This window comes from Falco punctatus (genome assembly GCF_963210335.1).
Source record: "Falco punctatus genome assembly, chromosome: Z".
In the NCBI taxonomy this organism is placed as follows: domain Eukaryota; kingdom Metazoa; phylum Chordata; class Aves; order Falconiformes; family Falconidae; genus Falco; species Falco punctatus.
In genome coordinates, this window is record NC_137586.1 from 2,921,448 (window position 1) to 2,938,545 (window position 17,098).

A 17,098-nucleotide genomic window follows, 5' to 3' on the forward strand; every position below is an offset into this window, starting at 1 on the left:
ACGTGAACATTTGCGGTATATCTAATGTATCAGATCACTACTACTAAAAATGAAAAGTAAATTATGGATGGTATTTGCACTATTCATATCTTACTTAGTATGTCCAACTATCACTTCTGAAGCTTATAAATTCAAACTCTGAGATGACGTGTTTGAAGAGATTTTAAAAAGCTATCTTTGAAGAAAAAAGTGCATTTGAAAAATCATTTTTAATATGCTTAGAGTATCTCAGAAATAGTCAGAGACAATTTATCTGCTTGGGCAGAGGTCTGAAATACATAAGCCATGCAAAGATTTTTTTTTTTCTTTTTTAATAGGATTTTTAATTTTTTTTTTAAATAGTAATTTGCAATAGAAGTGTTCCTGAGTCAGTCAGATACTGCTGTTGATATCCCTTCTAGGATGATGGGTGCTCTTTGTGAAGCACAGATGGGGGCACCTGCACTCAGCTTCCAGCGTATGAGCCTGCTGCAGGTCACTAGTTGAATCAGCAGAGTGCTAAAGGAGAAGAGGGATTTTTGTCAGCCCAAGAGATAAGTGTGTCATTGCCATTTCAGTGTATGGCTTCCACCAAGGTGTAGTGACAGTTTCAGTCATTTTCCAGTGAAAGTAATTTAAAGCCTTTTTTTCTTTGCCCATGGAGTCCTACTGTAATACTTTAATTTTCCTTGCCAGAAGCTAGATTGTGTAAGTGGTAGAGGCTGTACAAAACTGCACGTGAGGGCATCTAAAGCTTCTATGGCTTCTGGATGTGCTGATGGAATACTCTGCTCCAGCAGGGACAAGTGGGTGAATGGGGAAGGGGCTGGTTAAGGTCACAGTCAGTAACTGCTGTTTTTCCACTCTCAGCATGTGTTTAAGCTGGAACAAGAAGAGTACATGAAGGAGGGAATCCCTTGGACTCTCATAGACTTCTGCGATAACCAACCCTGCATAGACCTTATAGAGATGAAACTTGGTATCTTGGACCTACTGGATGAAGAATGCAAGGTAAAGAGGATGACCCACCTTTTCACTGGTATTTTTATTTTCATGAAAGATTAAAAGAGCCGGCTTTGACCTGTGGTAGCTTGCAAGAGGGTAAACATCTCCTTTCACATGCATTGCTGGGCTGCTCATGGCTAGGGTAGGCTTTTGACATTTGCTTTGCTGTAGGGTGATTGAGAACCTCCTTGGCAGATGTTGGCTGCCAGCCTGGGTACCTGATCTCACCGTGTGTTACTGGACGTCATGTTTCTGACATGGGTGTACTTAGGAACAGCTGTTGCTTGTGACTCTTGATTTCTTCAGTGTTACCCAGGAGCTGGAATTCCTCCCTGTCTCAAGCTTTATTTTGTCTTGAGGGAAACCTGTGTCTTCTTGTGGTAGCTGTTTGGTGTAAAGTCGATTGCATTTAGTGTACAGACTTCAGGTGCTTGTAATGTTGGGAGAGTAGTTTGCTGTCTTTTACCCTCTCTCTCTCATACCAGCCTAAATTTAAATCTTGCTTAAAAGTTGAGAAGAAAGGCCAGAACCACAGACCTTTATGAGAGTCCATAAGAAAGGCTGGACTCCCAGTTCAGTCATGAATTAAGAGCATCTAGGAACAGGAAATGTAAGAATGTCCCAGTCCAGCCCACAGCCCCTTTATCTCACCTTCCAGTAAAATCCTTCCTTTTCACACCCTTCCTCAGCACAGTTGCAGTCAGGGACTCCTGACCAGCAGATCACCTCTCCTCCTGCTTGCAGCATCCTCTTCTAGTCCATCTCCAACCTGTCTGAAGATAGCTAGGTGCACATCCAAACCCAATCTGGAAGCACCATTCCGAGGAGATATAATCAATATCCATTGTATTTTCTCATGGGGTTTATATTCTCTAGGGACCAGCAGACTCTGGATTTGAGTAACCCAGATCTGAAATACGCTCTTTGGCTTCATTTCCTTCTAATCTCTCTGAGAGGAAAAATCTCTGGTAACCCATGGGTACTAAATAGGAGGATACCTCTTCTGTACTTCTGCTGTGAAACACCAAGAGCCAGCCGACACAAGCCTGGTAGGAGAGGCAGAGATGGCATGGCTTAGAGACGTCCTGCCGGTGTGTGGGTTGGAAGACAGAGGGTCAGGGCTGCACCGGACACCTTAATCCTCTCGTCTGTGTCCTTTTGCCTCCGTCACACACCAGATCCCAAGAACAAAGCCTGTTTAGTATCCTGCTTGAGACAGGTTTATGCTGGAAGATGTTTCTTATTTCTGGAAACACTGTCTGGGGCATTTTTCTTTAAAAGTTCTAGTTTATCAATGTGGAAAATGCTGTTGAAAGTGGACATTATCCACAGCACTTCCCATTTCAACAAAAAGCCAAAGTTCATTTTTTTTGGAGAAAGGTTTTTCTTGAGAAGCTGGGATGCCTGTTTTGAAGGTCTTTGGTGCAAAGAGTATGTGGAAGGTCTAGTGTCTTTAGGTACGGTCATCTTGACAGCAGAGCTCGGTGTGATGCTGTGCTGAAAAAGCCTCTTAGGCTGGGCAGAGCAGCTCGTATCTCTTGATTTCTGGTGTCTGCACCGCAGTGATGACAAGGAAATACTTGAGTGTTACCAGATGAGGGCTATAAAACATTATGATACTGAGGATAAAGAAACTTGAGTGATACACAGGAGCGATTGTAAGTCATAGTGAATGGGAGGGTGTTCAGACCCTTCAGTACAAAAAAGCCTCTAGTGTGCAACAGCTAAAAGTTGGACAGATTCAACCGTGAAATAAGCCTTTTTAATACAGAGAACAGCCTAGTGGAAGAGCATGGTGACTGCCTTCCTGCTGGATGAGGCTGCCATGTGGAGCCTCAGACTGGTTTTGCTATGATGTGATCAACAAGTTGTCCTTGGGAAGAGCTTCCATCAAGATCTGGATGTGTTCTGTGTCAGGAAATGTCTTACTGATTGTGGAAGGGCTTTGAGTGTTTTTGAACGAGGGCAGGGAAGGATGAGGCAAGGGGATGGTGGGAGAGCTGAAGCCGGGAAGAGTCCCCCCCACCAGGATAGCCAAGGTGATACAGAAGGACACGACAGATTCTTGTTGGCTCTGTGGAATCCATGGGCATGGAGTGCAGATCCCGTGGCCCAAGGGCAGGAGTGTCCTGTTGCGTTAGAGGGGAAAGTTTGGACCCATTATTTAGACTAGTGTCCCTGTTGGGATTTAAGGAGATGTATGACCTGTCTGTGTCTGGGAGAGAGGTGACCTGTCAAGTGACTGCTCTCTTCCTGACAGGGCTCCCTTCCCAGGCATGACAGCGCTGCCCCAGCTTGCATGTCTCATGAGCTCAAACCTTGTCTGGGGTACAGGCACTCTGACTATCCGTTTGTGATGAGCTGGAGTCGGGGTTTTGTCCTTCTTCAATCTGGTTTCAGGAAGACTTCTTAAAAATGAGAACAAATGAAACTTAACTTGATTCCCTTAAGAACAGCATCATAGCCAGTGCTGGCTCATAAGGAGGTCAGATTATTTGTTTGATATTCAGTACCATTTAATTTGGTCTCTGCGCTATTAAGCCTGTTAAATTCTTTAGGCTCGAGCTGGCTCCTAGGTGTTGAGGACCGTTGTGGGAAGTTTCCTTCATGCCATATTGACTGTAATGCTTTTTGCTTCTCCCTGAAACACCTGGTACTGGTTGCTGCTGGTGACTTTGCATTAGACAGTGACTCATGCACCAGCAGTAATTTGGGCTACTTTTTTCATTCATGCTTTTTTTTTTTGACCACAAAAATGAAATGCAGGATCTGTCCCCCCCACCACATCAAATGCCAATTATCTGGGTGTTTACCTGTCAGTGGGGAATGCTGTCATTAGTCACAGGCCCTTATTATGGGCCCTGTAATTGACTCTTTTATAATAAAGCCGGAGAATGTTTGCAGTTTATGAAAATTTCAGCAGAGCCTGTCAACTGAAAGCATCGGTTTATGGATGAAAACCTTTACCCCTGCAGCAGGATTTCAGCTCTCAGGGGGGCTGGCCATGATGGGCGCAGGACCACAATAGGGTAATTGCAAGCCATCTCATTAGCACATACAACAGCAGATAAATATACTCTGGGACTTGAAGTGTCATCGAGGGGGTCCTGCCAACGTAATGGAACAACAATGCAAATGCGGAGGGTTTGTCGCTAATGTTCTTGCTTCACAGTATGGATTTTATTTTTTTTAAATCTTTAATGTGAGGTTGAGGAGGGGGTGTCTGGGTATGTGCTGAAGCAGTTCAGCTAAAAAAGGTCATATGAGCATCTTGCTGCCATTTAGAGAAGGAGGGGGAGCAGACAGGGTTGAAATAGGAATTGACAATTAAAAAGAGGGCTCTTGAATTGAGTTCAGAATTTTAAGGACTAAACCTGTCTCATGGAAGCAAATAATAAAACCCCTAGCTCTGAAAAAAGAGGGCTTTATGATATGTTTGGGTCTGGAGTTTCTTAAACAGCTTTGAGGTCTTAGGAATTGGAAGCTGTTGTAGAATTATTAAGTTGGAAGTGGGCTTCTGGAGGTCATCTGGTCCAACCTCCAGGTATGTCCCTGGTCTGCCTAGAGGAAGCCTTCTAATTTCCATGGGACTGTGACCTGATGTTCTCTTCTAAGGGACCTTGGAGTCCTCTAGGTGCCTTTTCCCTGCTTCCTGCACTAGAGTGTCATTTGCCCAGATTGGGAGCTTTTAGGACCTCTTGATTTTTGTTTTGACCTAAAAAGATGCCAGAGGGACAGCAAGGATTTGTCACACAGACAGAAATGGCCTTGGCTAGAAACCATGGCCATGTCAAGGCTACCATGGTGTGCACAACATTGAAGTCCTGTAGCACAAACTGATAAGCCTGAAGAGAATTGGAGAAGGGCATCCAGGAGAACCTCCCTGATGGTGAGCTGTGACGTGTGCATGGAGTGACTGTAAGGCCAGCGGTGGTAGGAAATAATCTGGGATAAGGGCGGAGTCCTTGAGGAGAGAAAGAAGACAAATGTAGAGCCTATGAGAAGAGACGGGCGTTAAAGAGGGAGGCTGTCCCCTGAAAATGCAGTTGTGGAAGGTTGGGAGGACGTGGAAGATTGCTTGGATGTCTGGGATGGCTTTAGGGTGTGGTTGGCCTTCTTGTGGAGGGAATTACTTTGGTAGAAGGGACAGCGGACTTTCTAGGAAGATCTTAAAGGCTTTGAGGAAACGTGAATAGTGATTTCTGCACTCTGAAGAGGAGCAACCATTCAGGATTGATGTTTCAGGAGACTTAAATAATGTTCAAAGAAAGGTGAAAACTCTTTTAGAAATGTTGTCAGGTCTCTGTGTCAAAGCTGGATCAAGTGTCCTGCTTTTCAGGCTGAAACTACTTGCTCTGCTTGTCCTCCATATGCTTCCCAAGTGCCATTTGGGAGGACAGTCAGAAGTTTCTATGGATGTCCAGGATTCTCTGTAAGGTATCCTGCTGCCTGGCTGCTTTCTTGCTTTTGCCTATGCCATTGGAATGGGAGCAGGAATGGAAAAATTAATGACATTTTTTTTTTGCCGTTAGCATGAAGTGCACCTAAAAGGGTTTGACCCAGAATGGGCTGGTTGGAAGAGCTGATGTATCAATCCCGGCATTGTTGTCCAAGATTTATTAGGGATCTTAGTGAAGTTCTTTCTGCTGAGGAGGAAAGTGACCCCGAGGCTGCCAAAGGGGGGAAGTGTCCAGCCAAACCCACAAACTCCCTCATGTTCTCAAACTCTCTCGTGGCTCAGTTTTGTGTTTTATGGCACTTTGCCATCATGTTAGGCTGTTACTGTGCCAAACGCATTTTCTAACGCTGTTCAAAAGATGCTCTTTAACCTTTCCTGTGTCTTTCTGTCAAGTGCCAGAAATGTTGAAGTCGGCTTCTAGTTTTCAGTCCTGCTTGTCCCTGTGCATCACTGTGAACTTGGGTATCTGAACAAATGTGTGTTCCTTGTCTGGACTTGTTAGTTTTTTGAACATTAGAAATTAACATGCTGCCTTCCTGTGCCGCCTCGTCCTGTCCAGGGGGATTTCAGCTCCACGAGCAGATACATGGAGGTTGGACCGCTGAGCTTTCCTTTCGGGCGGACCACCTGATTTGATGGCAGAATAACCTTGCCTACATCATGATTTCAGCTTTTATGACTTTAAAGTCAGGCAGATCACTTGTAGTGGAATGTGTCTCTGCAGCGTGGAGGAGACCCAGGCTCTTCTCAGGCTTTAGTATGTGTTGGAGTGATAAGGACAAAGGAAATAAAATGTAAATAGCTCCCACTGTGTTTTCAGAGGGTTGACATTTGGGTCATTACATTTTAATGGACCTTTGTTGCTTTTATCCATTTAACTGTCCTTCTGTTGGAGGTGATGGTGGTGGGAATCTCACCCTTTAGTCCAAGCAGCTGTAAACTTCTCCTCAGCTGTCTGGTGGTTCTTGAAGAACACGGTGGGTTCTTGGCCATGGGATGCTTCTGATACAAAAGTAGCAGACTGGAGCCTGGGGGCTGACCCTGGCTGAGCTGGGTGGGTTTGATTCCAGTTGCAGTAGTTCCTGGCAGCTCAGAGGGCAGTGTATGAAAGTGGGAGGTGACACTGGCCAGAATTACACTGCCTGACCGATTTTATCCAGAGTGATGGGCAGAGGGATGGTGAGGGCAGACAAGCAGAAGCAATGACCTTGTGTAATTAGTGGATGAAGGTTTTTCCTGTTAAGAGACTTCCAAGCAATACTTGCATCGGTTTTCTTCTTCCCCATCCCCTAAAGAACGCCTTGCACTGATGAGTGAGTCTCAAATAACTTCCTCAGTGGCTCTGAAGGCCTTAAGCTGCCAAGCCAATACCAAAAGCTGTTACAATAGTACAGATAATGGCCCTGGTAGTTTAGTTTTTATCTCTGAGACTTGGTCCCTATCAGGTGCTTCTCAGGCAGCTAAAAATACCCAGGCTGCAAAACGGTGAGCAGGGAGCAGCGCGGGTACAGTGAAACCCTCTTTCTGGGAGGCAGGAGTGATACCTTTGAAGTTCAGCTCTGAGATAAGCAGGTTTTTCAGCAAAGTGAATCGCCTAAAAGAGCGCTGGTGCAGGACAAATCTGCTCTCTGCAGCACCTGGCAGTTCAGGTTTCTGCAGTGCTCCTGCTCTGTACCCACAGCTCAGTCCTGAGCAGGAGATGCCTAATGGTACCTCCAGAAAGGATGTTGTTTTGCATATAAATATTAAATATAACTGATGAAAAGACACCCATCTGCATTTATATAACTCCATAGCTGGAACATGCATGTCTGTCTTGCATAATAAAATATATCTATAATTGCATAAATAAATGACTTCTAATATTTATATATAATCTGTTATTTCTATGTGTATCCATAATTGACTACACTTGCAACTGTAATATTACAGCTGTAAATATAATTTATAAATGTAAAACATCTGACATAGCATGGCTTGCATGAGTGGCTGCTGTGTTTAGTTAATCCACGTTTTCCAGTTAATGGGGGTGGGCAGGAGATGCTTGTCCCAGTGTCCAGAACCCTTCTGGCATGTTTTGGCTTGTCATGAAATCAAAGGCTGTTTCAGAGGAGCGTAAAGAAATACTGCTATTCTGTCTCAAGTTTTCCTTCTTACTGTTTGCTGTTCCTATTCCTGTCACCTTTCTTATAAAGGTCTATGAAAAGACCTGATGGATTACCCAGAGTTTTCCCTGATGCTGCACAATTGTTCTGTGATTTCTCGGCTTTCAGCCACCTGATTTTAAATATTGCCTAACACTTTTCTCCTGACTCCTCTTTTTCTAACCCAAATAATCCGATCAGCCATTTTTTGTTTAAAAATTATTTATGTGGATATATGTGCAACCATTGGTGTTCTGTTGGGAGTGATGGAGAGTGCACCATCCCCTGCCTTTTCCATCCCTGGCAGGCAGGCAGGAGGGATGAGGACGAGCCCCATTTACTGTGGGGCTCACAGCTCTCAAGTGTAACTACTTCACTCCTTGTTTCGTTTGGTTTTCAAGAATTTTGCTTTATGGCAAACTTGTGCTGGAAAAGTACAAAATAAAAGATATTTACAACCATGGTGCTTTCCTCAAATGCCCTTATGTTTTTTGGAAAGCTTTGGGGGTTTGGCTGGTTAGCCTTAGAGGGACCTAAACATACCCTAAAAAAAAAAAAAAAAAAAAAAAAAAAGAAAAATCTTTACAGGAAGTGTAATCATGAGAGCATTGGAAGTTACAATATATTGTTACATACTGCTATACAGCTATACGCTTGCAAAATAATAAATCAAAACCAGAATTATTTTTTTCTCTCTAATCTTGGCAGTGCATTGCTTTAACTGAAGAAATTTATGATTATTTAGTGGGTAAAAACTGCAGGTGCTGGGTGGGAAAGCAAGCTCAAGCCCTCCTTATAACTGCTGATTTGTGAGAGGTAGCCCGTTCCCTTGCTGCACAGGTGGTATTGTGAGGTATTTTTAGTCATGGCAGTTGTTTAGGATTTCTTCATTCTCTGCCCCATCCTACCAAAACAATGTCTTGGGCAACACCTGATATCTTGGTGTACTGTGGTCAAATTCTTTCAAGGGCAGGTCTGCGTAGGACTTGGACCCTGATTTTTGTGTAAATAGGGTGCAGGAGGAGGGCTTGGCATCCAGGAGGTTTGTGGTCCAGGAGGCTGGGTGTGTGGGAGGGGGATGTGGGAATCATTCAGCTGTGGTTGGACAGGTGTGTGGGGCTGAAGTCCCAACTCTGTGTGCAACTGGGCTTAATCATCCTGTGTTTGGGATCCAAGTGACCCCACCCCAAGCCTACTGAGAGGCAGAAGTTTCTTAAGAATTACCGGTTTTATTATTAACGTTATTTATTATAATATTACTTTTAATATTTTAATATACTGTTGTATTATCATTATTATTTTAAATTAGTCTCCCACATGTTATGTTGGATGGCAGTTCGTGAAATTATTTGGTCGCCAAAAGTTGCATTAAGAAAGTAATGTTGGTGTCTCAGCAATTACTGTAACTTAAGTGCAAAAATACTTCTTTAATTTTTTTTTCCTGCAAGAGTTGTTCTGGCTGTTGGAGCAGAACCAGCATCTGGATGTTTTTCACTGGAAATGAAATTCTAGCGTATCTGTCAAGTATATACATGAAAATAAAATAACACATGCTCCTAGAACTAGAGGGTGGACTACTTTTTCTCAAATATTCCTGTAGCTCATGTGGACTACAGAAGGCCCGTAAGGAGGGTTTCTCCAATACCTCTGCACACCCCCTTTGCATGCCTGACCTTGACTTTTTCTGGTCCATTTTCTCCCCATCCAGGTTCCCAAAGGCACTGACCAGAACTGGATGCAGAAGCTGTACGACCAGCACGCTGGCAGCCAGCACTTCCAGAAGCCCCGCATGTCCAACACCTCCTTCATCATCCTGCATTTCGCTGATAAGGTAACCAGGCGTGTGTTGCATGCGCTGGGACTTGAATGCAGAAATGGGAAATGTATGGAGAGGAAAAAAAAAGAACTTCACAAAGGAAAACTAGTTTATAGCACTGCTGAGATGCTTTTTTGGTGATAGGGCTGCCTGATTGGCAGTAATCTTGGTTCGTGCTGCAATCTAGATCAGCTTGGAGGACTTCAGCCTCCAAACTATCATGCTAAGCTTTAAATAGTTATGTTTTCTAGAGGAGAGAAAAATCCTCTTTCTCAAAGCTGCAGCAAAATGAATTTCTGTAAAGGGCAGTTTGACTGAAAATGAAAAATTTTCCAATAAAGGGAATTACTTTTCAAGAGCAGGAGCTGTGAGCATCAGCAAGGTACAGTGGAGAGGAGCATGTGAGAGGTGACCCTGGGCTGATCTCACCCTTCCAAGGGAGAAGATGCCAACTGTGGGACTCTGAATCCCACTGTCTGGTGCTGTAGGGTCTTGTCCATGGGCTCCAGCTTCACTGAAACCCTGATGTGACAGGTGTTAACTCACAGCAAATAAGAATCTTAAGAGCTTGCAGTTATCCAAAACACATGTTTGTTAGAAAGGAAAATGTAAAACCAGCCTGGAGATGTGTCTGCAGAGCCAGATGACTGCAGGTGCTGTGATCCCATACAGGTGCTTCTTCTAACCAGGTTTGCCTTGGATGCGAGTGACACTTTTCATGGCAAAGGATGATACTTCCCTTTCCTCAGGCCTGTGATTCTGCACATGTATACTTCGCAAATGATGTCTCTTTGCGAGTTTTCCTTTTTTTTTGGTGTGTATATGGTCAGTTATTTGAGCCAACTTCAAATGTAAAACATAACGTAAAATTTTCTCCTCTCTGAATTCTTCCTTTGCATCCCAACCCTCTGCAATTTCAAAAACAAGAGACATACAGGGGATGTAGCCAGGGTGTCTTTTTAGATTTGTTGATTACCTTACAAGTTATTCAGGAGTGGACAAAAGAGCATATAGAGGTACTGATGATTGTTGCATTTTTACCCCTGTTTCCGTGGAAGTGTGGTTGGGTCCCATACAGAGCAATTTAAGGACTAAGAAGCAATCTGTGTTTGCAGTAAGGATTTTTGCTTTAATTTAATTAACTTTCTTTGATAAAAAGTGACCTTTAAATTCCAGTTGTTCCCCCATCCTCCTCCCTCTCAGATTTTTCAGGTGAACTCCTGACACTGGGGGAGTGGTGGGACACAGCACCTTGTCCCTGTGTGGTTGGGCTTTACCCTCTGGGCTCTTCCTTTGTCTCCTGTTAGGTGGAATACCAGAGTGAGGGATTTCTGGAGAAGAACAGGGATACCGTGTATGAGGAACAGATCCACATCCTGAAAGCCAGCAAGGTAAAAGCAACAATGTGGGGCAGTGATCCTGGCTGGAGCTAAATTGGCGCTGCCACTCCCCAAAACGTGGGCTCTGTACGTGCATCCCTGTGCCGTGACACAGCATACTGTGTATGTGAGCATGCAGGTGCCTCCAACAACTAACAGCAGTGAAAGAGGCAAATAAACAGTGTGTGGAGGAGGGAGTAAAGGGGCAGAGGAGGGTGCTGGGGGTTATGGTTGCACCCAAGTGTGGATGTGCATGGTCCTCTGCTCTCCTCCACCCTGGTGCTGGTATCCTGTCAAGATGCATCACCAAAATCCTCTCCAAACCTGCTGGTGGTCTTCTTGCTTGGTCACAGCAAAAATTTGGAACAGCCAATTATGGGGCATTGTAAATCCCATTTAACTCTTGTTCAGAGCTCCCCGCCCATCACCTGGGCACTGAAGGTGTTCTTAAAGACATGTGGAGCCACAGGGAATCCTGGGGTTAAGATCAGCAGTGTAGTTTGTGGTGCTCTGTATTTGTATATTGTATATACTGACCCTACCACCCTTCTGTATAAAATCGGCTGTTACCCTTAGCTGTAGTCCATCATACTTGGCCCTGCAACTTTTAATTACTTTAATAATTAGTATGCAAAAAAAATAGAGTCAATATATGATTCTGGAAATGTAACATGAACTCTGAGACATTCTCACTGCTGTAGAGGTATTTTACACTACTGCCAGTATGTAATATTAACAAATTAACACATATTGATGGTTATGCTCGCTGTCATTCCTGTATTACAAGATTTTGTGCCATGTAGCTTTGCTCTCCTGAGTATTGTACAACCGATTTGTTGACTTGTCATTGCATCAAGTGCCAGCGGAGACGTATTGACTGATCTCAAATACCCAGTCTCCTGGTAAAGAGCTTTTTGGCACCTGGGGTTTAAAGTCTCTGTTAGTCCTGAGGGCTGTGAACTCAGTGGGCTGTTGGAAGCAGAAAGGGAGTGGCTGCAGGGCTCTGCAGGCTTTGCCATGGGTCGTGCCTGCAGTAAGTGAAGTGAGCACTTGGCAAGTGGGCTTCACGTTGGAGACCTTACAGTTGCTTGTATGAACTGAGCAGATTTTACATTGACTTCCTTACATGTTACTCTTCTCCATGAGCACTTGGGTGCTCCATCTGCGCTTGGGGTTGGGTTAAAAGTGTCAGTAACACAGACATCTAAGGAATTTAAAGTCCTTGTTGTTTAAAAGCAGACCAAAAGTTCCTCCCTGCAACCTTGAGTCTTTCATTGTCAATTAATGAGTTGAGACTTCAAACAACATTAACCCTTCCGGGGGCAGCTCTCTGACTTTTTAGGAAGTTAATATGAAAATCCAGCCCTGTGAAGTCCAGCACACCATCCAGCAGCCAGAATCAATACTGCATGACTTTGGGGCACCCTTGTTTCCACCAGACCTTGTCTGTGTTGTAGGGAAGGAATATATCTGCTTTTCTCCAAACCATTTCAAAGCCTCACCCAGCATGGGCCAGATTGTTAACTTGCATTGATTATTTTTTAATTTTTTTTTTCAGTACAAATTTTGAATCCCTTCTGCATGTTGCAAGCAGATGTCTTGTGTATCCAGATTTCTCCTCTTCTTGTCACTCTCCCTTGAGTTTACTGCTGGCTGTGACCTTCCACATGCCATCCTAAACAAGGAGCATGATGAGGGGAGACTGAAGTATTATTTTTAGGAGCATTTTAAATGGGAGTTTGTTCCTGTCAAAGTTACGAGAGATGAGAATCGGAAATTAATTGAGTATTGTCAGTGGCTTGCCCTTGTCTCAGCAGTGAATTCATATGAAGATGGCAAGATACGCAGTGTTCTCATCTCTGGGGGTAGTTGGGAGTCTAATAACTGTGGAGCTGGGCTTTCATAACACCCAAATCAAGATCTCTGTGCATTTGGGAAGCTCACAGCTTTCCTAGGGTAAAAACTGGGCATGATTAGAGCTTATTAGAAATGCCAGGTAACCTGCAGGAATAATTGATGCTGTACAATTAATTATTTAGCCAGTGCTGAACATGTTGTTGGAGGTAGTGCTGCAGAACTGGCGGTGCCTGGTTGGGATTTCAGTTTGACTTCTCTGCAGGGGTGCAGAGGGGAGCTGTAGCTCACTGGAGTGGTGTGTTGTAGAGTGGTAGGGACGGTGCTATTCCTTAAAGAAAGAAATGGAAAAAAAAAAATACTGACATGGGTGTCTCACTTAGGGACCATAATATAGTATCACAGCAGGCTGGGCTTCTGTTTAGTTAAAAAAAACCAAAAACCAAACCCAGCTCCTTGCAGCTGGTTTGCCTGACCTAAAAAGCCGTTAACGTGTGTGCCTCAGGATCAAAGATCTGGGTTTACCTGGCCTACAAACTAAGCTAGTGTTCCTTGGGACCAGGCGTTAGGACCTTCTGGATTCACAGTGGTGGCTCTGTAGGTGACACCAACATCTGCATATGTGATCCAGCTTAAAAAACTCTCAAATGCACTTGGTTTGAGAGTTTTTGGTTTTTGTTTGATGAACCTCTGCCTTTGAACCATTTCCTTAATGATGTGGAAGCGGTGGCTGTTGTCAGCCTGTGGCAATGCTGTGCTGTCCTGGAGGGAAGAGCAGTGCTTCCCTTGCCAGTAGCATCCTCATCCTCTTCATCTTCCTGCAAAACTTCCAAAACCTAATCCTCTGCTCTTGCTTTCCCTAACCCCGTTGGCCAGTAGATTGAGTTAGTGTGGGGTTTTTTTTTTCTCTCATCTATCATGTGCCCTCCAGGTGATAAAGAAATAAGAGGTTTTTTTGTTTTGCTGTAAAAAAGCAACCTGGTTTCTCTGAACCAAAAAAAGTGGCAGTGCCAGTGCTGAGTCTGCTGCTCAGATGTGCTAATTTGACTAAAACTTAAACGTCTGCTGCAAAAGGCTGTGCCACAAGGACTTTGTCCTGTACTCAGGATCAGGCTTGCATACAGTATTCACTGCCACCTTCTTTATATTCCCATTAAAACAGTACACAGAGGAAGGGGAACACTCCGTTCAACGTGGCAAGGACTTAAAGTGCATTGCTGATGAAGTGTTCTTCCACCAAGGCAGAATTGCTTTCTGCTAATTAGAATGCAATTACTGCCATTAACAAGATTGTGAAAGAGACTTTATAAAAATAGCAAATTAGTTTTGTTAGGGCTGGTCAGCTAAAAGAGTTGAGAGTTGATGTTCTTTGAATTAAGAAAACTGGTTTGAATACTGATCAAAACTACACAGGCATGCTGTTAAGATAACATATTCCGGTTCTCTATAATGCAAATAATGCACCTATAGTTTCAACTCCGAGTTGGGAAGGAGGGATCCATCCTTCTTGCTTGTCCCCCTGCATCTGTGGAATAGATCCTGGGCTGCTAAAGATGCAAAACCGGTGTAACTGGGATCATTACACAAGGTGAAAGCTCACCTCTGCCAATCTTGTGGAGCGTTTGCGTGGAGGCAAGCACTGCTATTATTAACAGCAAGTGGATGGAGGGGTCGATGGCACTTCCAGCTATGTGCTGAGAAGATATTTTGAAACCTGAAATTACAGCTGGGATTTTGCTGCGTTATCAAGTGTGAGATAGTAGCGTGTGGAGGCTGTTGGATGACTTCCAGCATCAAGCATGTGCCCCCCAAACATCCCATGTTTGCAGGAGTCAAAGCACCCAAGACAGTGACATGTCATTGAAATACAGCAGCTGTCAGAATGTCTTTTTTTGGAGGGGGTGTAGAGGGTTAAGCAAAGAATGCACAAGCCTTTATTCTGGTGGGAGTCGAGTGAGCTGCAGAGATAAAAATAAAAGCTGTGAGTTTGAAGGAGATCTTTAGTAGGTGCTGTCCTAGAGTCTGCAAGCAATTTGCTAATGCAATGCAAACAGTTTCCTTTCCACAGTGTTATTTAGGCTGCTGTTCTAGGGAGCTGTGTGAACAGCCTGCAGGGCTGGGGCTGGAAGCATTCCTGTTGTAGGCCAGGGATGTGGCAGAGCGCCAGGCAGCTCTTCGCAGCAGGCTGTCTGTTAATGTCTACAAAACACTAAAACACTACAAAAAACCTACAGGCCATTAATGGAAATACAATCAAGTTTGGCTTTTGTAAAAGCCTGGGACGGAGGCAAGAGCACTGTGCAGCACACTGCTGCGTCATGTCAGTGGTTTTGCATGGAAGTTTTGGGCATAGCATGCCATGGACAAGGGAAAGGTGATGCTGATGCCTTCTCCCACAGATGCTCCAGAGTGTGTGTTGCTGGTGGTGCATGTGCCACTGGTGTGGCACTGGGCTGGAGCCCTGCTCAGCTTGGTGAGAAATGAAGTCCTACCTGGTGAGAGTGGCTTTTCTTACATTTCACAGAACCATAGAATGGTTTGGGTTGGAAGGGACCTTAAAGGCTAGCTAGTTCCAAGCCCCTGCCCTGGGCAGGGGTGCCTTCCACCAGCCCAGGTTGCTCCAAGCCCCGTCCAACCTGGCCTTGAAGGCTTCCAGGGATGGGGCTTCTCTGTGTAACCTGTGCCAGCACCTCGCCACCCTCACAGTAAGGAATTTCTTCCTAATATCTAATCTAAATCTACCCTTTTTAAAGTTTAAAACCATTAGCCCTGATCCTATCACTACAGACCTTACTAAGAAGTTTGTTCCCTACTTTCTTCTAAGCCCCCGTTAGGTACCGAAAGGCTGCAGTAAGGTCTCCCCAGAGCTTTCACTTCTCCAGGCTGGACAACCCCAGTTCTTTCAGCCTTTCTTCACAGCAGGGGTGCCCCAGCCTCTGATCATCTTTGTGGCCTCCTCTGGCCCGGCTCCAACAGGCCCATGAATTAAGAATTTAAGAATTTACTGTTTGTATGTTAGCGCAGCTGTGGCGGGAGCCAGTGTGGGTGCATAGATGGATTAGAGACGTGAAAATTTAACAGCCTTGCTAAACAGATCAGGTTTATTGTGACTTAGTATTCATGTTCCCCATGCTAGTGCAAAATAGAATATCTTATCCTTTACAAAAAAAAAAAAAAAAAAGGCATCACTGCATTTGCCAGCTCACCTGTTCTCCCATTTATGAAGTGGAAATGCTGCTGCTGGCTTGCCAGAAATCCCAGACTTCAGGGATCTGAGGCACTAAATGTAGTGTTTCCAGGGCTGCAGAATGGTCGTCCTGCTGTCACCTTGCTCATTCATGCTGAAATGCAGGTAATTAGTGTGGAAGTGCTGGTGTCTCTTAATTGGAAAAGCAAGGGTGCCTCTGGGGTCCATGGTGGGAGTGGGTGCTGCCTGTCCTCACGTGGAGACCCCTGTTCCTGGGGCGTGCACTGTGCTGGCAGCATCCTTGCTGTGGTCAGGACTGGATCAGTACTTTGAAATGAAACCTGGGAGCAAGAGTCACCTTGCATTCAGGAGGTTTTATGTCTCGAACAACACCTCATCCTCTTTTTACTTTTTTTTTCTTGTTTGATTTAATGTGCACATTTGATGAACTACAAAACAGAATGTCCAGTGGTCCTGCTGATGTGGTTTATGTAGGCAACGCTTCTTCCTTTCGCTTTTATTTTCTTTTTCCCCTTCCTGGTTGAAGATGGGCAAAAAATGACCGGAGCAATGTGGCTTGGGTGGGTTCATTCAGCAAAGCACAGGGCCAAAGGTGCTCAGGCATTGTCTTTTGTTTTAGGACCAGATGGTAGCAGGCTTATTTCAAGATGAGAAGGATCCTGCACCCACCACTTCCATGCGAAAGGGAACATCCAAAATCACTGTCCGTTCTGCCAGACCAGTGATCAAAGCTGCCAGTAAGAAGCACAAGGAAACAGTGGGGCACCAGGTAACGTATGACTTGAGTGGGGTCAGTTAACAGCAGGAGAGCTGGGCAGGGGATCCAGATAGATTTTTACAGTTAAGATCTCATTTCTTCAGTGTGAAACAGATAAATAAAATGTTGTTTCGGGATGGGGAGCAAGGAGGCTTTCCTGTGACCTGTCTTGTAGGGTAGGGACAATTTGGCTGTGGCATTTTGGGCACCTTCTAGCAGTGCCTCTGGAAGAGCAAGCTTGAGTAGTCTTGACTGGAAGCAATTGAAACTAAGGAGGGTGGAAGCCACTTTGGGATTCACCGGACAGTATCCCAGTGCACTATGGTGCTCATAAATCAAAACAATTTGAGAAAAAGAGCGTTTTTCCCCCTGTGTGGAGAGTCAAGCAGTGTAACAGAGACCCAGATAGGTTGTGCAGTCTCCACCCTTGGAGATTTTTTAGGACCCTACTGGGTAAAGTCCCAAGCAAATGCTTATTGCTTGTACCTCATTGAGCT

At 44.6% G+C, this 17,098-nt stretch overlaps 1 protein-coding gene across 1 annotated transcript in view; it reads left to right on the forward strand.

Moving 5' to 3' along the window:
* MYO5B (myosin VB) overlaps positions 1-17,098 on the forward strand; it is a 152,398-nt gene that overhangs the window by 67,054 nt on the left and 68,246 nt on the right. Inside the window, exons 12-15 of the mRNA XM_080371670.1 lie at positions 850-990; positions 9,296-9,418; positions 10,711-10,794; positions 16,464-16,613. Of these exons, the coding sequence (XP_080227796.1) occupies positions 850-990; positions 9,296-9,418; positions 10,711-10,794; positions 16,464-16,613 (498 nt within the window). The remainder of the gene's footprint in view (positions 1-849; positions 991-9,295; positions 9,419-10,710; positions 10,795-16,463; positions 16,614-17,098) is intronic.